At 49.1% G+C, this 20988-nt stretch overlaps 1 protein-coding gene and 1 long non-coding RNA gene across 3 annotated transcripts; one reads left to right on the top strand and one right to left on the bottom strand.

Moving 5' to 3' along the window:
• The first annotated feature begins 2541 nt into the window (after nucleotides 1–2541).
• On the top strand, nucleotides 2542–17925 carry FOXRED2 (FAD dependent oxidoreductase domain containing 2). The gene is made up of 9 exons (XM_039877777.1): nucleotides 2542–2618; nucleotides 3206–3796; nucleotides 5413–5664; nucleotides 5815–6078; nucleotides 7045–7211; nucleotides 9836–10001; nucleotides 11307–11548; nucleotides 12790–12960; nucleotides 15630–17925. Exons 2-9 carry the CDS (start codon nucleotides 3249–3251, stop codon nucleotides 15887–15889), a joined length of 2070 nt encoding a protein of 689 aa, XP_039733711.1. The 5' UTR covers nucleotides 2542–2618; nucleotides 3206–3248; the 3' UTR covers nucleotides 15890–17925.
• LOC120614866 (uncharacterized) lies at nucleotides 7462–11343 on the bottom strand. 2 transcript variants are annotated; one of them, XR_005656092.1, is made up of 3 exons: nucleotides 11252–11343; nucleotides 10749–10868; nucleotides 7462–8099 (listed from the first exon to the last, which is right to left on the bottom strand). It is a non-coding gene; the product is annotated as an uncharacterized LOC120614866 (long non-coding RNA). The 2 variants fall into 2 exon arrangements; XR_005656091.1 differs by having other exon boundaries at nucleotides 10749–11310.
• Nucleotides 17926–20988: the final 3063 nt, after the last annotated feature.

The raw sequence follows: 20988 nt of genomic DNA on the forward strand, positions 1-20988 counted from the left end.
ATACAACTTAAGATGTTGGCAGAAGCGATAGCATTGTATAGGTGAAGAAGATCTCAGCTTTTGAGTAAAATTTCCAAAGCTATTTTAATCAAAATAATTGAGCCTCAAAAACTAAGCAAAAATATATTGGACTTTGTTAGAGTTATTAGGAAGATAGAGCATAAAGCATACTTCTTAGGGAGTTTTCAGTGAGAGTTGAGTATTAAAAAGTACACATTCAAGCGGTGTGGAAGATGCCAAGGGCTTTCAGAATTGGACTGGCACCAAGCTGCCTCTTGCAGACTATGATGCAGTCCAGGGGGATTTGCTGCAGCCGGTGAGCCGGTGGAAGTTTCACGCTCTCAAAACATTTCACATCAGCTTCCATACACTTCATTTCTTTGTCCCCTTCTTTCATCCGTCCTGCTTAGAACCACCAAGTTGATTGCTGAAAACAGTCCTGACAAAAACCTTGGATAGCATCCTGCTGCCTACAATCAGGCTCAATCTAGTCTCAAAACCCTGCCACAACTTCTCAGTCTTAATTTCCCACTCCTCACTAAGTAAGACCAGCAACTATTTTAGGTACTTAAATTATTTGCCAGCCTCCATTCTCAATCACAACCACCAAGAAGTAGACCTCCTTACCTTATCTTTGGTTAGGTATTTTGCCCAGCCTGTCCGGCTTCAATGGTCATTCAGCAAATGCTTACTGGGGGCCCCCTATGTGGCCTCAAATACTGGAGAAAGCACTATGGTCACCATAGTGAATAAGATCTTTCAAATGGCATTCCTTAATGGGTACTTTGGTCTAAGAGATCAGGGAAGACTAGAGAGATCCCAGCTATTTTTAATGAAAAGAAGCTTCAGCCATGCAAACCTGGGTGACTGAAGTTCTTTACACACTAGGCATGGATGGCTGCCTTCCCAGGAGAACCCTCAGCCCTGTCTCACTTGACTGCTTAATGTCCCTTGCAGGTTCCTGTACTTCGCTCACAAATGCACTATCTTCTGCCCGTGTAAATCTCGATAAAAACTAAGATTTAAAAAAAAAAAAAATTGAGATTTTAACTGGGCATAATCAGGGTCTATGGGAGGAGCCAGGGTTTATGCGAGTTCTCACACTCCATCATCCTGAGAACCCTACAGGAAGGGCTCTATAGTGGTAACAGCCCGTCCCCTTGACTTCTATAAATTACTCCTTCATTTTTGTCTAGATCATTGTGTACACGAGGCTCACCATACCTGCATATACTGGATTGCATCCTTTTTCCTACTTTTGATGACCTAATAACTACTTGATTCTATTTCCAAGTCAGTGTTATGCAGGATCCACATTCCACCTCTGGGAAGCCAGCTACAATCATCTAGTTCACGTGAAGGGTGGTTCATGATCATCCTCCCGCCATTTGCCATGCTGCGTCTGCTTCAGCCACACCAATACTGTGCATTAGCAGTGCATTTGCGTTTAAGTGTCTTCATACTGGCCTGTCATAGGCCACTTTGTTTACAATATTACCAAGCTTATAAAACATGATTCATGAATGAATAAAAAACATTTTGAAAAGAATGCATAATTTAGAGTAAAAAGGGGGGTTTTAATTTCAAGCTCAACTTTTAACTGTGATCTTAAGTCGTCCCTACACCTCCAATTAGTCAATGGCTACAGTCAATGGCAACATAATCGTTGCCTACCTCACCAATTGGTGGAAGATAAAGTCAGTCATGACTGTTTCTTGGTAAACAGACTGAATCATTGTAGTGTCCAGGTAAGAACTTCCAACAATTTTAATAAGATTTTTATTCGAGCTAAAAAGAGGATATGCCTTGAAATAAGATTTCAACAGCCTGAGAAAAATGCTTCTCAGAATGACAGTTTGTGGCATTTTAAAGAGGGAATGTACAGATTACATGCAGGTGGGAGAAATCAAGGCAAGGACTGGATTACACAGTTAAGATTATGTGCTCTCTTAATAGTTTCACTTGAGGGGGTCTGAAAAGAGGCATATCAAAGATGTGTTAACCTAGATACACAGAACCTATGGACTGGGCTTGCTTTAAGGCAAAGATAAACCTTTTACTAAAGAAGTTACTACATGGTGGGCGTGACTACCCACCATGGCCTGCCCAGTTAGGAATACATGATCAGATCGCTGAGGTTACTTTCTGTAAAACCCCTTTTTTTGTCCACAATGGCAAACACTCGTTAATTGGTTTTTCTGTTCTAGCTTCTCTAACCTGGTTTCCAGCCCCCAAAACATGGGTAGCCAACTAGTCTTTGGCTATATTAATGGTGCAGTGTAAGAGCTGGGATTTTCTCCAAAAAAAATCATCTGCTCCCATGCCTCATAAGTGAAAAAGCACAGCTTTAAAACAAGAGCCCAAGCCTCTGCTGGATGGCTTCTCTGGTCCCTGCCACCCCGAGCTGAGAGCGCCACTGGGGCCTGCACGTGCGGCCCTCTTCACTGCGGCCTAGAGACCACTGCCGCAGACCGCCCCCGACGTGCCTCGCGCCGCGCACGTGACCCCGCCCCCTGCCATTGGCCGCGCTGGAGGGGCGGGGCGGCTCCGGGGCGCCAGCGGGCTGTGCACACACATACCGGTCTCACTCCGCGCGCTGGCTACGGAGCGGCTGCGAGGTGCGAGCTCCTGGGTAGGGAGTGGGCAGGTGGGCCGGGGAGGTCGGAGCTGCGGGCGCGAGCCCCGCGCAGGCTGGGGGAGCGGCTCCGAGAGAGTGCGCACTAGCAGGAGGGCGGCCTCGCGCCCGCGTGGCAGCAGGTGTACTAGGCATCTCTGTCGCGTGGCCAAAGAGACCGGCGCACCTGGAGGGGTCCTTTCAGGACACGACTCCTTCGGGCTGAAGCCCGAGGGCGGGGTCGTGGCCAAAGAGATCTGCCCCTCGAAAGTCTAACCTGGGGAGAGCACAGGAGGGGTGTCGGACTTCTTTTAAATTAGGGAGAAATTGGGTTAACACCCGCCCTCTTACTACCATGGCTATAAGAAGAGGGCTGGCGCCCCTGGTAACCGAGGACTTGAAGGAGGTGGAGGGGTTGGAGATTCCTGGGAGGAGCTCCAGATCCGAGCTTAAACCTATGGAGTCGTAGCAAATGAGCTCAGAGGTCCTTGGGTTCTTGTCCTGGCTCCACCCGGAATCGCAGTGAGCGCTCAAGGCAAGCCTCTGCCTCTTTCCAGGGCCCTGTTCCTCACTCATTTTTCCGCGCCTTAGGCCATCTGTGGTCCAAGGCCTCACCCATCTGGTCTGCAGCAGGATGAGCCTCTCCCTCGCGGCCCCACTGTGGGGCTCCCCGGGGCTGCTTCTAACCATCGCCCTGTACCCGGCTCTCACCCTGTACCCGGCTAAGGCCTCGGCACCCCCACACCGGGACTACTGCGTCCTGGGCGCCGGGCCCGCGGGCCTGCAGATGGCCTACTTCCTGCAGCGGGCCGGGAGGGACTACGTGGTGTTCGAACGCACCCCGGGGCCAGGCAGCTTCTTCACCCGTTACCCGCGGCACCGCAAGCTCATCAGCATCAACAAGCGGTACACAGGCAGGGCCAACTCCGAGTTCAACCTCCGCCACGACTGGAACTCTCTGCTCAGCCACGACCCCCGGCTGCTCTTCAGACACTATTCCCAGGCCTACTTCCCGGATGCCAGCGAAATGGTGCGCTACCTGGGCGACTTCGCAGACAGGCTGGGGCTCCACGTACTGTACAACACAACCATTGCCCACGTCACTCTGGACAAGGATCCACAGGCCTGGAACGGCCATTACTTCATCCTGACCGACCAGAAGGGTCAGGCATACCAGTGCAGGTAAGGAACCCGGTCCCAGGGCTCACCTGCCGAGCTGGCGCCTCTCCAGGAGGAACCCCTTCATTGGCCTCTTGGTGTGGGAGGAATGGGAGAAATCTGCCACCTATTCTGCATTCGCTGAAATTCGTGCTCAGCCATCATTTCCCACGTGTCCTAAATTGTGATCAAATATATTTGGAAAATACTAACCAAGTCTTTCCTTCGGGATTTGTCAGCCTTTAATATCTTCATATTCACCGTGACACTTCAACATTGGACGTTCAGCATTGTCTAAGATTATCCTCAAAACCCTGTTTGTAGAACATCTGGAACTAGTGTTCCCCAAACACATCCTGGGAAATGCTGGAGCCAGTGTTAGAGTGGCTTAGTGTGGGAGGACCTCTAGGCAGTGCTACCAGCATTGTTTTAGCTTGTAAAAAGCTTAATGTCATGTAAACGACCCAAATTCAGAGTCCTCTCTCTACTGAACTTGTTTCATCCCCACCAGGACCTTATAAGGGTGGTTCACTGATCCCTATTTTACAGATGAAGAACTAGAGCTCAGAGAAGTTGAGTGACTGATGCTGTGTCACACAGCTTTTAAGCAGTACAGCTGCAATTTGAGCTCCTATCTTCGTGACCCCAAAGCCCATGTGCTTTCCACTGCACCAGACTGCCTCTCACTTCCTGGCCATTAGCCTAGCACGTGGCTCCAGGCAGGTGCTCAGAGTTCATCTTCTCGTGTCTTTTGCCAGAGCCCCAGCCATGTTCCTTGCTTGTTACAGCCCAGGGAAGGAAGTGTTGGGCCAGTTTGGACCCTTGCATTTAGACAGTGTGCTGCAACATAGAGAAGCCAGGTATGAGCAGAGTGGACAAGGGTCAGAAAATGCAGAACGGTAGGGGCTGCACATGCCCCTTCTACAGGCCATCCAGTTCAGTTTTTGAAACCACTCTGTGATCAAACCATTTTAACGCAGGCTGGCGGGATCCAGCTTCCCGGAGGGCTGCCCAGCACAAGACCGCAGTCCCCACCAATATCGAGAACAGGCATCAGGCTGATCTGTGGTCAGAGTCTGGATCTGCTGTCTTAGGTGCTTTGGAGGTCATGGGCCCCCACAGAGCATGTGTCTCCTCACCTGTAAAGCATGACAGGTAACACCAATCAGGGCTGCTCCGAGCAGGAAGATGATGCATAAAACACTAGTACAGGGCCTGGTAGAGGATCACTGCTCAGCAGATGCCTGCATCTGCCAGGCAAGTCAGGTAAAAGGGGACATCAGATCTCATTCTCTGTCACTGAGAGATATTTGGTCAACCTCTGTGTTCAAATGGGGTGAATTATTTGATTTCTGATGGTGCCAGCTTCTGTCAGAGAGTCATTAATTCTAGTACCTGGTATAATTCCAGGGAGGAGTCAGGGAAACGGTCCACTGGAGTGAGCTCAGTGAGGGGTGAAGTCTTAGGTACACTGCGGTAGGTCAGTAAACGGATGAGTGAATGTCTTCTCTTTTAGGAGCCAGCAGTCTGGGTGAGGCAGGTGAGGCAGGCGAGCCAGGTGGCAGGTACAAAGAGAAATTCTTACTTAGTGTCTTAGAGCTACGAGACTAAGCCATCTTCCTTCTGTCCCCTACTTGTAGCGTCCTTCTTGTCGCCACCGGTTTGTCGGTCCCCAACCTGGTTGACTTCCCTGGCTCTGAATATGTGGAAGGTTACGAGTCCGTGTCCCTGGACCCCAAGGACTTCGAGGGTCAGAATGTGCTGATCCTGGGCCGTGGGAACTCTGCTTTTGAGACGGCAGAGAACATCTTGGGTGTCACCAACTTCATCCACATGCTGAGCCGCTCCCGGGTCCGGCTTTCCTGGGCCACCCACTATGTAGGCGACCTCAGGTATGCCACGCGGCTGCTGCTCGTGTATTCTGTACTCTGACCCCTCTAAGCTGTCCCTGACCCCAGCTGGACTGACCACCCCTTCCTCTGAGTCCCCTTGTACCCTCTATAGACTCCTTTCTCTTTCCTGGCATGTCCCCTCGGCCCCAGGGCCATCAACAATGGCCTGCTGGACACCTACCAGCTGAAGTCGCTGGACGGCTTGCTGGAGTCCGACCTGACAGATCTGGCCATCGTGAAGGACCGCGAGGGCAAGTTCCACATCACCCTAAAGTTCTACTTGGAGGAGGGCAACCAGAGCACCGATGCCATCGCCCTCCCCCAGGACGACAATGACAATTTTGCCATGCGTGTGGCCTACGACCGGGTCATCCGCTGCCTGGGCTGGAACTTCGACTTCTCCATTTTCAACAAGTGAGTCCTCTTGGGGGAGGGGCTAGAAAGTTGTAGCAAATCCCTCTGCCGCCTCCCCTGGGAGCAGTGTCCCCATCCAGCAGTGCCAGCGACAGGGTTTTCAGGATGCCACCCTCAGCATGGGTGAGGATGCTGCCTCGTTTCCCACCCAGGCACAAGCTCTCTGTCCACCGGGCTCCCAGCTGGCCCTCAGACCCTCCCTCCTGGAGCAGCAGCAGTGGCGGGTCTTCACCTGCGTTCTGATCCTCCACCCGGGAGATGGGAAAACAAGCTCAGACCGAACCAGGAGGTGAATCTGCTGAAAGACAGTGCAGTGGCCAAGAGCACAGGCTGTGGGGTCAATCCTTGATTCTTTCTGACCGAACCAGTGAGCTCTGGGAAAGTTACTTAACCACGCTGGGCTCCACTTTCTTGTCACTGAAATGGGAACCATTGTTTCTTTCTCATAGGGCTATTGTGAGGACGAATATAAGAAAGCACTTGGCATGTATCACATTCTCAAGAAAATGTTAGCTGCTGAAATTATTTATAATTGTATTTCGAAGAGCTGTTTTGTGGAGCCTCATCTTTAGACATTACTGCCCCAGGACCTGGGCAAGGCCTAGTATCAAAGAATCCAACCAGTGTCTCACTTTCCTTCTGGCCAAGGCACAGGCAGACAAAGAGAAACCTGGAGGGCCTGAGCCAGAGCCTCCTGTCCAATCATCAGGTCACACAAGGCCCAGTCTTAGCCCAGAGCCCAGCCTTGAATCCAGATTGAATCCTGGCCCTGTCTCTGACCCACCACGTCTTTACCCTGAGCCTCAGTGACTCCACCTGTTAAATGGAAATGATTATACCCGCCTCCAGCAATTGTGATGTGGTTTAAATGCAATAAGGAACAAAAAGCACAGCCTCAATGCCAGACCTGTAATTAGTGTTTCAGGCACAGCAGCAATTTTTATTAACAACCCTTTCTACTCACAGGTCCCTCAGACTCTCTTCAGGGGGTGAGTTCCGCAAGAAGTATCCACTGGTCAGACCTAGCTACGAGTCCAAAGGAAGCCGGGGTCTTTTTGTCCTGGGTACCGCCAGCCACTCTGTGGACTACCGGAAGTCAGCCGGGGGCTTCATCCATGGATTCAGATATACAGGTGAGCCCAGACAGAACCATCCCAGGGTCTGCCTGATTCCCAGCAGCCTTAAAGGGATTGCTCATCAGATGTCAACTGTCATAAATTCCCTGTCTGGGTCAGACAGCCGCGGGTTTTCGTGGTCTGAGGATATGTCTAGAAAAGCATCAGATACGGTATAAAAGTATGTACACCTGCACAGCTGAAATTTATTGGATTTCATTAACCAGTGTCACCATTAATTAATTAATTAATTGATTAATAGCTTTTGTAAAAAAAAAAGTACATACACCTGGGGCAGCATGTTACATGCCTGTGCCCTGTGCTGGAGAGGTGCCACATGTTAGCGAGAACATGGAGCTTGAGGAATGCTAACCTGGGCTCCTGCCCAGCAGGGTGCCCTCACAGGTGAGGCTTCCTAACCTCTCTAAGCCTCTGTGGGACACCCTGACGCCAGAGATAAGAGCAAGGGGCACTCCCCCGCCCGCAAGGGGCTGTTGTAAGGACTCAATCAGGCTGTCCCCACAGACCGTGCAGCCCTGAAGCATCACACACACAGACTTTTTGGGTACCAATAAATTTCAGTTGGATTATATTCTTTAACAGAAGTGTAGGTACTGAGGGTATGATTTTTCCGCACTCTGGGTAGACCGTTGGATGGCTGCTTTATTGTATGGCGGGTGTTACATGAGCTGGTTAATTTTGCTGTAAATACCATGATGGTCCCGCATCCCGACATTTCTGTATTCAGTTCGATGCCTTGCTCTGCCTTCATGCTCGTTTTTGCATTTTGCTCTCCTTCCAGTTTGGCAGGGAAAGATGATCATGTTTTGCTGTTGATTTCCAGATGATATATTTTATAGCTCATGCGTGTTATCAGAGGAGGAGACCAGGGAGAGTGTTAGCGGTCTGCAAAGCAGAATATTTGCAAATTGAGTGCACACACAGAATAAGCGTGTCTCTTCAGCTGTGTCATCATCGCTCCTGTGCACGTCACTCTCCCTGCACCCACCATCTCTCTTGCTTCCTTCTGTCCCCTGCTCTTTCCCCACTTCACATACTTAATCCTCGTAACAGCCCCATGAGACAGATTCTGTTATTCTAACTCCATTTCGCAGATAAGGAAATTAGGACACAGAGGAGTTAAGTGATATGCCCAAAGTCACCCAACCAGTGGATGGCAGAGGTGGAATTTGAATCCACGCCTGCCTGACTGTAACGCTCATAGCTAACCACTAAGCTTCAGGCAGATGGGAAACAGTCCTGGGTGTATAGGCCACCGATTGCTGTGGTCACCACTACTAGCTGAGGACCCTACCTGAGAGAGGGGCAGTGTGGCAGGACCCAGTACATTCTGCCCGGACCCTGCTCATCATTCAGCTGAGAAACAAGTCTTGGGAGACGAGCAGAAAACAGGCTGAGTAAAACAACAAGAGATGAAAGGTGGGCGGCCCAGACTAACCTCGTGGAAGGTAGGACGTGCCGGGAGCCCTGCCCACCCCGCTCCTGTGTCTCCCCATCACTGCCTCACTCTCCTGACTTGGCGACTCTTCGTCTCTTCTGAATGGTCTTCCTGCCACTGGTCTTTATGGCTTCCCATCCAGCCACCATAGTACCCACCAAAACAACCTTCCTTTTAAAAAAAGTCATACCTTTCCTCTGCTCACAAATCTCGAGTGGCCCGCCATGTCGCTGGGGGAGTTGCAGCTCCCGGGCACAGCCTTCGGAGGCTTGCACAGGGCAACACTTCAGCCTGGCCCCCCTCCTGCTTTTCAAACTGCGCCAGGCTCTCTCAAGATTTCATTTCTTCACACATATGCTCTTTTGGTCAGGACACTGTCCCGAGACTTCTCTAACTGTGTAATTCTTTAACTTTTTGCAAAACATGGCCTGACCATTGTTCCCTCCAAAAAGCCAGATGTCTAGTGAGGCTGCACATCTTCCTGTGACTGTGGGCCAGCTGCGTCCCCTGTCATGTGGATTGTCTGTGTCACTGCCTCTATTGGATTTGGGTGTTGTGTTGATTTGTTTTGGAAGAGCAGGCACCTGTGTACAGTGCCCCAATTTCACACCTGTATGCAGCAGCCCCAGGTATACAGAAAAACATCTCCCTGTTTTAGATAGCTGTTGCTTTTCTATCCTTAACACGCGTATACAAAGCATCTCAAAATAGAACTTAGTTGACAGATTGGATTTAGGCTGTGAAGGAGAGGGAGCAAAGGTTTGCGAGTCTCTGCTAGAAATGGGATCTTTAAGAAGCGGGGAGGTCCCAGAGAAGGCCCTGAGTCTGGTTTGGACATACCACATGTGGAGTGATAGCGGTGGGACTTTCATATGCAAATGGACTAAAGCAGGGATGTGTACACGCTGGCCTGGGGACCAAATCCAGCCGCACCCCTTCATTTAGCTCTCTGTGGCTGCTGTCACACCAGAGGTAGAATCGAGTAATGCAACAGACTCTGCAAAGCCGCAAATGCTTCCCATCTGGCCCTTTGCAGAAACCATTTGCTGACCCCACTCTAAAGGCATCTTCTTGGCGCCATGCATACAGTTCAGAGAAGTTAATGGGGACCTTATGTCTCTCCTGATGGCAGTAGATAAATTCTTAACAGCCAGCATGCCGTTCCTCCCTCTGGCCATTTCAGTGCGTGCTGTTCACCGGCTACTGGAGCATCGCCACCACGGCATCGCCTGGCCCTCCACAGAGCACCCCATCACACAGCTGACCAGCTCCATCCTCCGGCGCGTGAATGAGGCTTCTGGGCTCTACCAGATGTTCAGTGTACTGGCCGATGTCGTCCTAGTGAAGGAGTGAGTCCCCACCACTCTCCCTTCTGCCTGCCTAGCCTGTCCTAGCTCTTCCCTTCCTCTTCCAGGTGTGGAATAGCCAGCCTAGCAGTTCCTTCCTCAGATGAAGCCCGAGGAGGGATAGGAGGGGGTTGTGGGGATTTATTCTGAGGAAAAATCGGTGAAATTAAGACCACAAACCCTGCAGACAGACAGACAGACGTGGGTGCGAATCCTAGTTATGCCTCTTTCCACCCGCGTGACCTTGGGCAAGTTAGTTAGCCTCTCTGAGCCTTTCTAGCATCTGCAAAATGGGGATGATAGCCCCTACCCTGCAGGACTGTAGGAAGGAGTGGCGGCAATGCGTGGAAAGCATTCGGCACCAAGCAGGTGAGCGGTGACTGCACCGTCAGTCTGATTTAAGAATTCCCTAGGGCCAGGACCGAGTTGGCTCCTATCAGTCACTTGCTAAGGGGACACTTCCTGAGCAGGGAACAATGTGCAAGGGAGTAGACAGGCCTCAAAGGACAGGCGGCAGGCGAGGAGCAGAGGAAGAACCTTTAGGGAGCAGCCTGGTCCAAAGCACACGAAGTTCAGGGACTCATAGAACATTCGGCGGGAAATCCCCTATCGTCCTTGATGCCTCTGTCACACCCCTCATTCACACTGCGTCAATCCCATCAGCTCTACCTTCAAATTATGTCTGGAACCCGACCGCCTCTCACCAGCTCCACCCCTGCCACCCTGATCCAGACCACCAGCATTTCTGACCTGTACTGGTATAGCAGTGGTCGGCTCTCAACTCGGTGGCCGGGTGACCCTTTTAAAACATGAGTCACGTGAAGTCTTCTCTGCTCAATACTCTCCAGGGGCCAGTGGCTTCCCTTCAATCTGCATGAAACCAGAAGTTCCCATCATGGCACAGCACACACAAGCCCTCTTCGACCTGCCCCCACGGACCTCCTCAACCCTCTCTCCTGCCCCTCCCCCTCAGCTCCACTCAGCCACCCTGACCTCCTTCCTATCCCTTGAACACACCAGGGCATCCACCCTGTCCCAGGCTTTCCCGTTACTCTTTCCTCAGCCTAGGTCACCCTGTCCCCCGATAGCCACTGCAGCTTACTCAGTTTTCCAGAATCTACCCCACGTGTAAGTCAGCTCAGCTGTTAGGTAATGGGAAAGTGAGATGTGTGGGGCTGATCAGAGTCTGCACGCTGTTTGGTGGTTGCTTCTTGGAGGGAGAGAGACACACACACCCCATGGCACACACTCACCTCTCGTCTCTGCCAGCACCGAGGGTCTTCCCGCCTACTTTGCCGTTATCCCCAGGAACGCCGCAGCATTTGAGTACCTGGAGGAGTTCCCCATGCAGATGCTGGCCCAGCTGGAGGCAATCACGGGAAGGAAGGCCAGGCACGGGCTCTTCGTCATCAGCATGGAGTACGGCAGGAATTTCTCCGGGCCCGACAAGGACGTCTTCTTCTATGATCGGTCCGTGGGGCACACGGAAGACGCCTGGCAGTCCAACTTCCTCCACCCTGTCGTCTACTACTACAGGCATCTCCCCACCGGTAAGCTGGTCCCTGCCTTCCCCTGAGCGTGAGCTTTCTTGAGCTAGGTGCCCCTCGGACTTCACTGTGTCTCAGGTTGTCACCTGATTAAGCCCTCCCACAACACTCTGAGCTGTCAGAGGGGGACGACTGGGTACTCTGCCCAGAGACCAAAGAGGACAGAAGGTCCAAGAATGGTAAGCGATTTCCCAGATTCTGGGCTATACCATGACCTGGGCAGGCCACGCATGGAGTGTCATGCCCCAGGTACCACACAGTAAGAGGAACACCGTCTTGCTGTGTGTCCCCAAAGGAGGCTGACCATGGAGTGGGGCGGGGGGACTTGGAGAGTGACTGTTAGAAGGAGCAGGGAAAGGAACTGGAACCGGTTAACGCAGGACTGTAGTAACAGAGTACAGAAAAGCCGCGCAGTATTCCCACGTCTGTCCTTGCCTGGCTGTGTAACCTCGGACCACTTTTAACCTCTCCGAGCCTCAGCATCCTCATCTGTAAAGTGGGGCTAATAGACCCGCCTTGCAGAATTATATGAGGGTAAATGAGATAATATATACAGAATGCCAGCATGGTACCTGGCACAGAGGAGCTACCAAGAGATAAACCGCCCAAGGAACACAACTCCTGCTTCAGAACTTGAAAGACTGTCACTTGGAAGAGGACGATCTAAAAATAGAATGATCTAAAAAGGGGCAGAGGTAAGATCAACAGGAGAAGTGACAGGACACAGGTTTACATTCAACATAAAAAGCAACTAAGAGTCAAAGCCATCCGTCAGTGGGTTTCCCAGCACAGGGATAGTGGGGTCGTGACCTGAGGCCATCTGTCTGGCAGGGACACCACGAAGGGAGTCCACACCAGGTGGGAAGTGGGCTAGATGAGCTCCAAGACCCCTTTGGATTCAGGGCCCAAGTCCCCTCACAGACCAGTTCTGAAGCAGCCACAACAGACCTCAGTCCATGTGAGTCTTAGAAGCACACCAAGTTCAAGTGATTAGTCTTAGTTCTGCCCCCTGATACCACAAGGGATAAGTCTTGTCCTGCTTTCTCATGCTAACCTGCCAAATATTTGGAGATGGCTGTTGACCAAGCTGACCACAACCGGCACAGAGGTGTATCAGGAAGGCTGGGGGCGGTGGGAGGGGAGGAAGGAGGGAGGCACTGGGGACGTGCGGGAACCATGCCATCCACTCCGGGATGGGAAGCCCAGCCTCTGGGCTCTGACGCGGCCCCACTTCTCCCCAACAGAGCAGGAGGTCAGGTTCCGCCCCGCTGACTGGCCCCTGCCTCGGCCCACGGCTATCCACCACATCGTGGAAGACTTCTTGACAGACTGGACCGCCCCACTGGGCCACATTCTACCTCTGCGGCGCTTTCTGGAGAACTGTTTGGACACTGATTTGCGAAGCTTCTATGCAGGTAACTTAAGTTCCCAGAGGGACAAAGGGACTGGGCTAGAGGTTGAAAGGGGACAGATAGAACCATGCCCTGAGGAGTTTAAAGCACTGGCAAGAAAATAAGTTAACTTCCCAGAGGCCAGATACTAGGAAAAGCATGAACCCAAGCTGGTCGTGGGTTACCTGCTGGTCATCAGTAGCCTAGAGCCTGGGTAACTGAGCAGCTCTTGCGGTTGAGAAGGTGAGGCCGTAGCAGGGTGAGAGGTCTGTTTAGACACCCTCCAAGGAGCTTGGATCTCAGTACATAAACTAGGAGGCAAAAAAACACTCCCCAGAGGGAGACGGTGGAGACGCATGCTTGTCGGCTCTGGGTAGGCTGGCGGGAAATCTCCCCTGAGAATTTCCAACCACTAGGCCTCGGTCATGGGAGTTTGGGGCCAAACTTCATATCAGCATTGTGATGCAGAAATGACGGAAGTAAATCAAGTCTTCTGTGGAGAAACACACTTTAAAACTAGGCCACACACAAAAAAAATTCCCACAAATAAAGTTACAAGGATCATGAATTCCCAAGCAAAAAATCACTTAACACATAAGGACTCACACCACCATGAGGGAGTGTCAGCAGAAACAGCAAACTGTAGGACCAAACCAAAAAGACTGCGGGAATTAGAGTGGTCAGATAGAAGATATAAAGTTTGTCTAAATTATGTAAAGAAATAAAAAAGATTATTGAAAATACAATTGACTGGATAGTTTTGAGAAAGATCCACATAAAACTTCTGGAAATGAAAAACTAAATTTGTAATTAGAAGCTCAACATAAAAATACAGACAGAGATAGAGAACTGGTGAACTGGACGATAGCTCCGACAGCCAGGCCCACAGAGGGATCCGGGGAGAGAAGTCTAATGATCCAGAGAGAGAACAGACTGAAACAAGTCAAATTTTTGTCTGCTTTTTTTTAACCCCTGAATGCCCAAGATATCTACTCTTCTGTTCGACAAACATCTGTTGAACACCAGTTGTATATCAAGCACTATTCATATCAGATCAAGTTAGAGAAATAGTACCCTGGCCTACAGGTCAGAGAGGAAGTGTCCTCATTTCATCCCCAGGTGGCATCCTCAGTCCACTTTGAAAAAAAAAGCATATATTAAGGGAGATAGCTTAAAACAATAGGTTAAACGAATAGTCTAAACATATGTAGACACCCAGAGGTAATTCATAGAGCAGAGAACTAGCATTCTGCAAACTATCAACCTTGACCATATACTTACACATGAAATTACATGTTATAGCTCTAGAGACCTGAACTATAAAATCTCATCCTGTTTCTTAAGGTTTCAGGAGTATGCAAAGATGCCAGTGCCTCTTAGGGAGTATATTCCTACCCTGAATTATATAGCTCCTACCAAAGCATTGTCACAGGCCCTATAGCCTCCTAACTACTGTTCAACAGTACACGCCACTATGTGTCACTGCCTTGAGCTTGGAAGAATCCTCCTGGCAAAGGACCAGCTGGCAGAAGGTGGGCTTTCCCTCTGCCCTACTAACTGATGTGCAGCTGCTAGTTCTGGCCCCAGATTCTGCTAAGCTTCTCTGCCCCATGGCCCCTGCAGAAGGGGTGATGTACGCCATCAGAAGGTGATACTTGACAGCTACCCTGCTGCCTCTCTACCAGCCTCCCCCCGACGTCTGCCGGCTTGCTTGCTCAGAGAGGATTGTCATGGCCTGTTCTGCCAAGGGCCCTCTGTGCTCTAAGTCAGAAATAAAGTAGGAGATATTTGTGTAGCGCTTTACAGCCTGTTCACCTATGTAAGCTCACAGCATGCTTTGCAATGTACCCGTTTTTTTGTTGCTTTTTTTTTTTGAGATAAAAGATTCATGCTGTTTTTTGACACTCTATCTTCCCATCTTGTCCTATATGCCTCAGAAGACTGGAGCCCATATCTCTCATCTTTTCTTTTTTTTTTTTTAATCAAAGTTACATAATACTTGGCTAAAAGGCTTTTTTCCCACTTTCATTCTCATTCCCCAGAAGAAACTACTTCTAGCTCTTCTGGTTGTTTTTTCATATTTCTAAATAATAAGTATCACACGATTTCCTGATTGGTCAGATTTGACCTACGCGCCAACTGTGCTGTGGCATAGATGAGGATAAATCATAGACGCGGACTGACCAGTTTTGTCTTTGTAATCCCCACGGTGCTGAGCACAAGGCCCACACACGGCATTTGCAACTTCAGTATTATTGAGGAAATAAATCTTTACAGGCAGCTCTCAGCTCAAAATGGGACTGACCACCAAGTTCCTGGCCCACCTGGGCTAGCTTCCCAGAGGGCTGAGGGTCCACTCCCGAGCCGCGGAGCCCCTGCCCCGGCCTGGCTCCATGCAGAGCACACTGCTGGGCCCAGCCTCTGGGAGCTGAGTCATTTCTGTGGTTTGCTTTCATTTCTAAGCCTTGTTCCTCCCAAAAGTCAGGGCAGCCTATTTTTGGAACATCGGGTGGAGGGTAGGGAGCCAGGTTCCATGACACTCAGGTCAGACATGAGGTACCCAGAAAAGTCAGCTCCAAGCTCAGGGATGGAAGGGAATGGGCAAGGACCCCAGAGCACCAGGGGCTCCTCCTCCTGCACCTCTCCCCACACCTCTGAGCCCAACTCATTCATCTCCTTTTGCTTTTGTGTAGAGTCCTGTTTCCTGTTCACCCTAACACGCCAGAAGCTGCCACCCTTTTGCCAGCTGGGGTATCTGAGAACGCAGGGGCTGGTGGGAACCGAGAGCCTCCGGCAGCACAGAGTGGAGCGTGGGCTCCAGCAGGACTACGCCACTGCGGGCAAGCACAGGGAGGACAGTGGCCAGTGGCCTGGCTCCCATGGGCCAGTAGGTCACCCCCAGGATCCAGGGCCTCTGGTCCAGCCCCTCAACAGCAATAAGGAAGAGCTGTGACAGCCAGGCCTCTCCCACCCAGACCCACGTCAGCCCTCTTCCCCACGCGCCCCGACGTGAGACTGCTGAAGACCACTCAGGTCATTGCAGTGACCGCACCGAAGCCACACACAGGGCATGTAAGGGCTGAAGGGCGGCCACGCTGTGGTCTCCTCCCCTCCTGGTCAGTCCGTAGGTGGCCAGGAGGCGAGGTCTGGAGAAAGGCAGCCTCTGCCAGGTGAGAGCCACCTTCCACAGCCCGGCTTGCCACAAGTGAACTGTCACCAAGCACCAGGCTGGCCTCAGTTCTGTGCCCATCAAGTGCCCTGTGGTTCTTTTTCCTTCTGGTCTACTCTTCAGAGGGGCCCAGATCCCGCCCATCCATGGAGCATTTCACAAGTAAAACCCATCCTCATCTTCATAAGGGTTTGTGTCAGGCTCTTTAAAACAAGCTCTAATATCCTCGATCGTATAGAGCAGGTAGGACTATCACCCGCAATGAAGGCACCAGCTCAGAGAGGCTAGGTGACTCCCAGGGTCCCAGCCAGAAGTTTCTACTTGGTCCACTGCACCACAGCTGCTTCTCCCCACCCCTCTCTGGTTTCAGAAAGGGGGCTAGGGGGCTGGGCTAATCCTCACAGGCCCAGAGGCTATCATCTGGCAGATAGTCATCTGAGCAGGGATTCCCCAGACTGAACTCCCTGACTTATCTTCTATCTCTGTGCTCTTTCCTCCTGCCCCCTGGCATCCTGGACAACACCTGGCCTCTGGCCTGGCCCATCACATTTGGTAAAACTGTCACCACATGGTCTTTCAGTGGGCATTCTTTTGGAGGTGATTCACCCCGCTGTTTGAACAGAGCCCCGCTCAGCTTGTGCAGAGACATTTTATAAATGCACTTGTATGATAAGGATGATGAATTCAATTTCCGGTTCCCTTTGCTGTTCTAGTTCTTCATTGTCCTTCCTCACCAGGAACCTATTCCCTGCTTTCCTCTCTTGTCAGGCATTTCAGTCCTATTATGAGTGAGCCATGGGAAAGCATTTGTACATAAAATAATCATGGTGATTTTTCAAGGCCCGGGATCATAACTGATTGCTTTCTCACTGGTTCTTATTAGCCCTCCAGGTAGCCACCCGGAATTCAAGGGATGCGGACTTTCTGGCTCCACCGCCTTTTTCCAGAAACACTCTCTCTGCTAGGTCCAAATTTCCTTGTTCCATCTGCCCCGTTGCCGCCTCCCTTCCAGTCATTTGCAGAGTTAGAACAATGAAACCCCAGCCACCTTAGCCTGTGGGCAGGAGGTGTTTACCCCATGACAATACTTGGCATAGTTTGCCCGCCTCCCTAATCCCAGGGTGTTGAGTTCACTGTAACTCAGAAAGATTACAGGTAAACCAAAATTAGGTCTGTCAGCCCTCCCTTCCTTTCCCAAAACCATTTTTAAAATAAATCTTTTAATTAGGACTGTATGCATGATATCAAATGCTGTTGCAAACATCTTGCCTACCCAGTTACTAAAGGTTGGCTGAGCCGCTCATTTCAATAAACATTTGAGGTACGATAACAAATAGTTTACTGATGCCTGAATGTGACATCTGCTGCTTTTCCCATCATCTGCCAAATTGTTAATTCCATCAAAATATCAGCCAGCCTTATTTGTGTTTAATAAGACATGGTTCCATTCTAGCTCAGCTGACTAGAGATGTCTGAGCAATGTCCCCTGTATTGTAAATTTTAATAGTTGGCTTCAAACAGAAATACTCTTTTCCTATGGAGATCATTCCTGCATTTGCTGGAGGTCCCATCTAGTCCCTCTCCTAGTATATCTAATCATTTCCAGCTGGATCAAGTTCCTCTACTAGCCAAGGACTGACTTCATTCATTCCTTCTGTTTTTTAATATTACAAAAATACTGGTGCAAAATACACAAATCGATGAAAAAAGAGGCCAGAAATAGACCCTATTCTAAGTAAAACAGAGGTGATTTTAAAAAGAAATCACAAATCAATGGAAAAGATCGTACAGAACTGCGCAATAAATGTTGAAAAAGAAAATAAGTCTCATTTTAGGCCCTATTTCATACTGTACTTCAAGATGAATTTTTTAAAGCTATAGAGGAACTGGAGATGGGTGGTGGGGTACTATAATAAAAAAGAGGTCTTTCCAATTTAGAAGCAACAGAGTAATTCTCCCGAGGAAAAGATTTAACATTTCCAGGTACATCCATCTAGCCTGTACCTAGTCAATGTGACTATTTTAAAGAAAATGGTAAAAATTAAAAGGCAAGACAACATGGGCAAGAAATAATTACAGCAGAATGTAACATAAAAATAAATATCTTTATAATATAAAGAACTGATAAAAATAAATGAGAAAAATGAAGTAAACTATGGTACATTTACCCAAAGGAATATTATACGGCTCTCAAAAACTAAAAAGTGAAAGATCGTGTAATACAAATACATGCGTAAGAAAGTTAAGTGAAGAGAAGCGGGATGTGAACTTGTCACGACTACTTTGAACTGTATAAAAATATAAATAGAGAACTATGCACAGGGGAAGCTATGGAAAGGCAACATCACAAAACGTCATCAGTGGTTTATTAGGTTGTAGAGGTTATTTTTTCACTTTGCTTTTTCCTCTTTTGTCCAAAATTGTGATAATAGTGAAATAAAAACATTTATTTTTAAAAACCATCTCTGTTTTTTGGAATTTAAAATTGCTGGGGGTGAGTGGAGCTAGGTACCCTACCCACAGGCTATGCTCTGCTCCCTTGGTCCAGGTGATGTTCACGGCATCATCCCTTCTCCCTAACTAGGAAGACACCGTACCAAGTGTCAGGGGAGGAAGTGTTCTCAGTCTTGAGAAGTGAATTTTAAGTGGCATTTGCTCCTCTCCTAGAGTCAATGACCCAGCATAACAGCAGAAATCTGTGGAAGAAATTTTCCCTTGCATGTGATAGAAATGAAAGATTAAAATCCTCATTTTGTGGAGGCCTCCTGGGTGTCATCTCTAATCCACTATAGAGCCCCAAATTCCTTTTACCTGATAAAATTAGGGTGTGCCTAAAACTGCCTAGAAACTGAATCACCAGGAAGTGAATTTGTCTGCTAAGCTAATCATAACATCTACTCATTTATTGAATGGGTACTACATGCCCAGAACTGTGTTGTCATGGTTTTATGTCCACAAATTCTTTGATACTCCTCCCCCAAAGAGGTGGAGCTTAGGCATCTTCTTTTGGGTGTGGGCTGGACTTAGTGATTCACTTCTAGCAAATAAAATACAGCAGAAATGACGATGTCATTTTCAAGATTAAATTATAAAAAAGACTGTGGAGTTCATCCATGGAGACTGTGCTTTTCCTTTCCCTCCCCCTTCCCCCCGCCTCCCTCTCTTCCCTCACTGTGGAAGGCTACCTGCCATGTCAAAAGGACATCCAGTACAGAGAGGCCCATATGGCAAGGAACTAGACATATCAGCAGCCCTACCCCAGTCCAGCCTTCAGATGACTGCAGCTCTGGCCACGACCTTGAACACAGTCGCATGAAAGACCCTGAGCCAGAACCACACAGCTAAGCAGCTCTCTGATTCCTGGTCCACAGAAACTTTGTGATAATGTTTATTGTTTTAAGCTGCTAAATTTCGTGGGAAGTTATCTGTTACTCAGCAATAGATAACTAATACGTGCACTAAATAGCTTACCTACATTAATTTAATTCTTACCACAGCCCTAAGAGGTAGATATTACTATCCCCATTTTACAGCAACCTGAGGCTGCGAACAATTACACAGCAAGTGGTGTGGTACTTTTAAATCCACCTCCTTCAAGCCATCCTCCATATATTCACTCATTAAAGCAAGCATTTCCACATCACCATCCCTGAGTTTCTTTCATGTGAACACTGGGTGACAAGAAATTAAGAGAACAAACAATTCTCAAACCTAGGAAAGTGTGTGGTTCCCACAGGAGGGCAGAGAAGTGTTGAAATGCTGATTACGAAAAAGGTACCCTCGGAAAGAGTATTAACCCATCACATCAAACCAGATGTCCTGTGATCCAGGCTGGATGGCATGACTCCAGATGGGAACAGGAAAGCTCTGGAGTCTGGACCATCGGCCTTCACCAGGCTTCAGCCTCCGGCTCCTCTGATCTCTGACCAATCACAGCATCAACTCCAAAAGCCAAATTGGAATCTTCTCTAGAAAAGAAACTATAAGCAGCATCATATGACTGCAGATGCTTATTTTTTAAGTATGGTGAAAATGCTGACTGGGGAATGGTTTTTGTCAGACTGCAGGCTTTAAAAAAGCATTTAATTCAATCTGGCATCCCAGACGGAATGTAAATCTGCTGCAAAGTGAAGTTGATGGGCAAATATATGAGATGCCTTAGCCCAAGTATTTAATCCAAGTACATCACACGACCAATCCATCAAGCCTGAAATAAAAAATAGCATGCAACAGATGTATTTAAGCAGGGAAGAAAGGACCAACAGAATGTCTCGCTCCTTTCTCAGTTCTGCATAAATAAGACTGATTTGCCTACTCTTCTAAGGAAGCCCCAAATTTAGTGAGAACTGCAAAATCAAGTGTGTCGACTGCTTTTTCATTCCCTTTACTGTTACCATCGCAGACCAGCCTCTCAAGTCATTCCAAAGCATTATAGATTAATTAGATGCAGCAAAGTCCACCACCAATAACAAAATAATGACAATGCAATATCTCAGAGTGTTCAGAGTATGTAATAATCTGTCATTGTGGTTTAGAAATAAAGCAACTACAAAAATCTATGAGATGAGCCCCTTAACATCAGCCATGTTTACGTTTTAAATAAGTCAGTCTATCAGGAAAGGAAAAGGTGCCCAGAAGCCTGCCGTGAGGCGCTGTGGTAGATTAAAGATGGACAAAATTTCTTTGGCAACTCCTATCAAGATGTGAGGTCCATGTCCCCTTCCTCTTGAATTAGAATGGCCTCGGACTGTTTTGACTAAAAGAACATGGTAGAAGTGATGCCAGGCCAGTTTCTGGGCACAGGCCCTAGGAGGCCGGCAACTTCTACCTCCTCTCTGGGAACCCAACCACCATACCATGAGACAGCCATGTGACAGCCGGCA

Source organism: Pteropus medius, unplaced genomic scaffold (genome assembly GCF_902729225.1).
Source record: "Pteropus medius unplaced genomic scaffold, Ma_sr-lr_union100, whole genome shotgun sequence".
Classification (NCBI taxonomy): Eukaryota; Metazoa; Chordata; class Mammalia; order Chiroptera; family Pteropodidae; genus Pteropus; species Pteropus medius.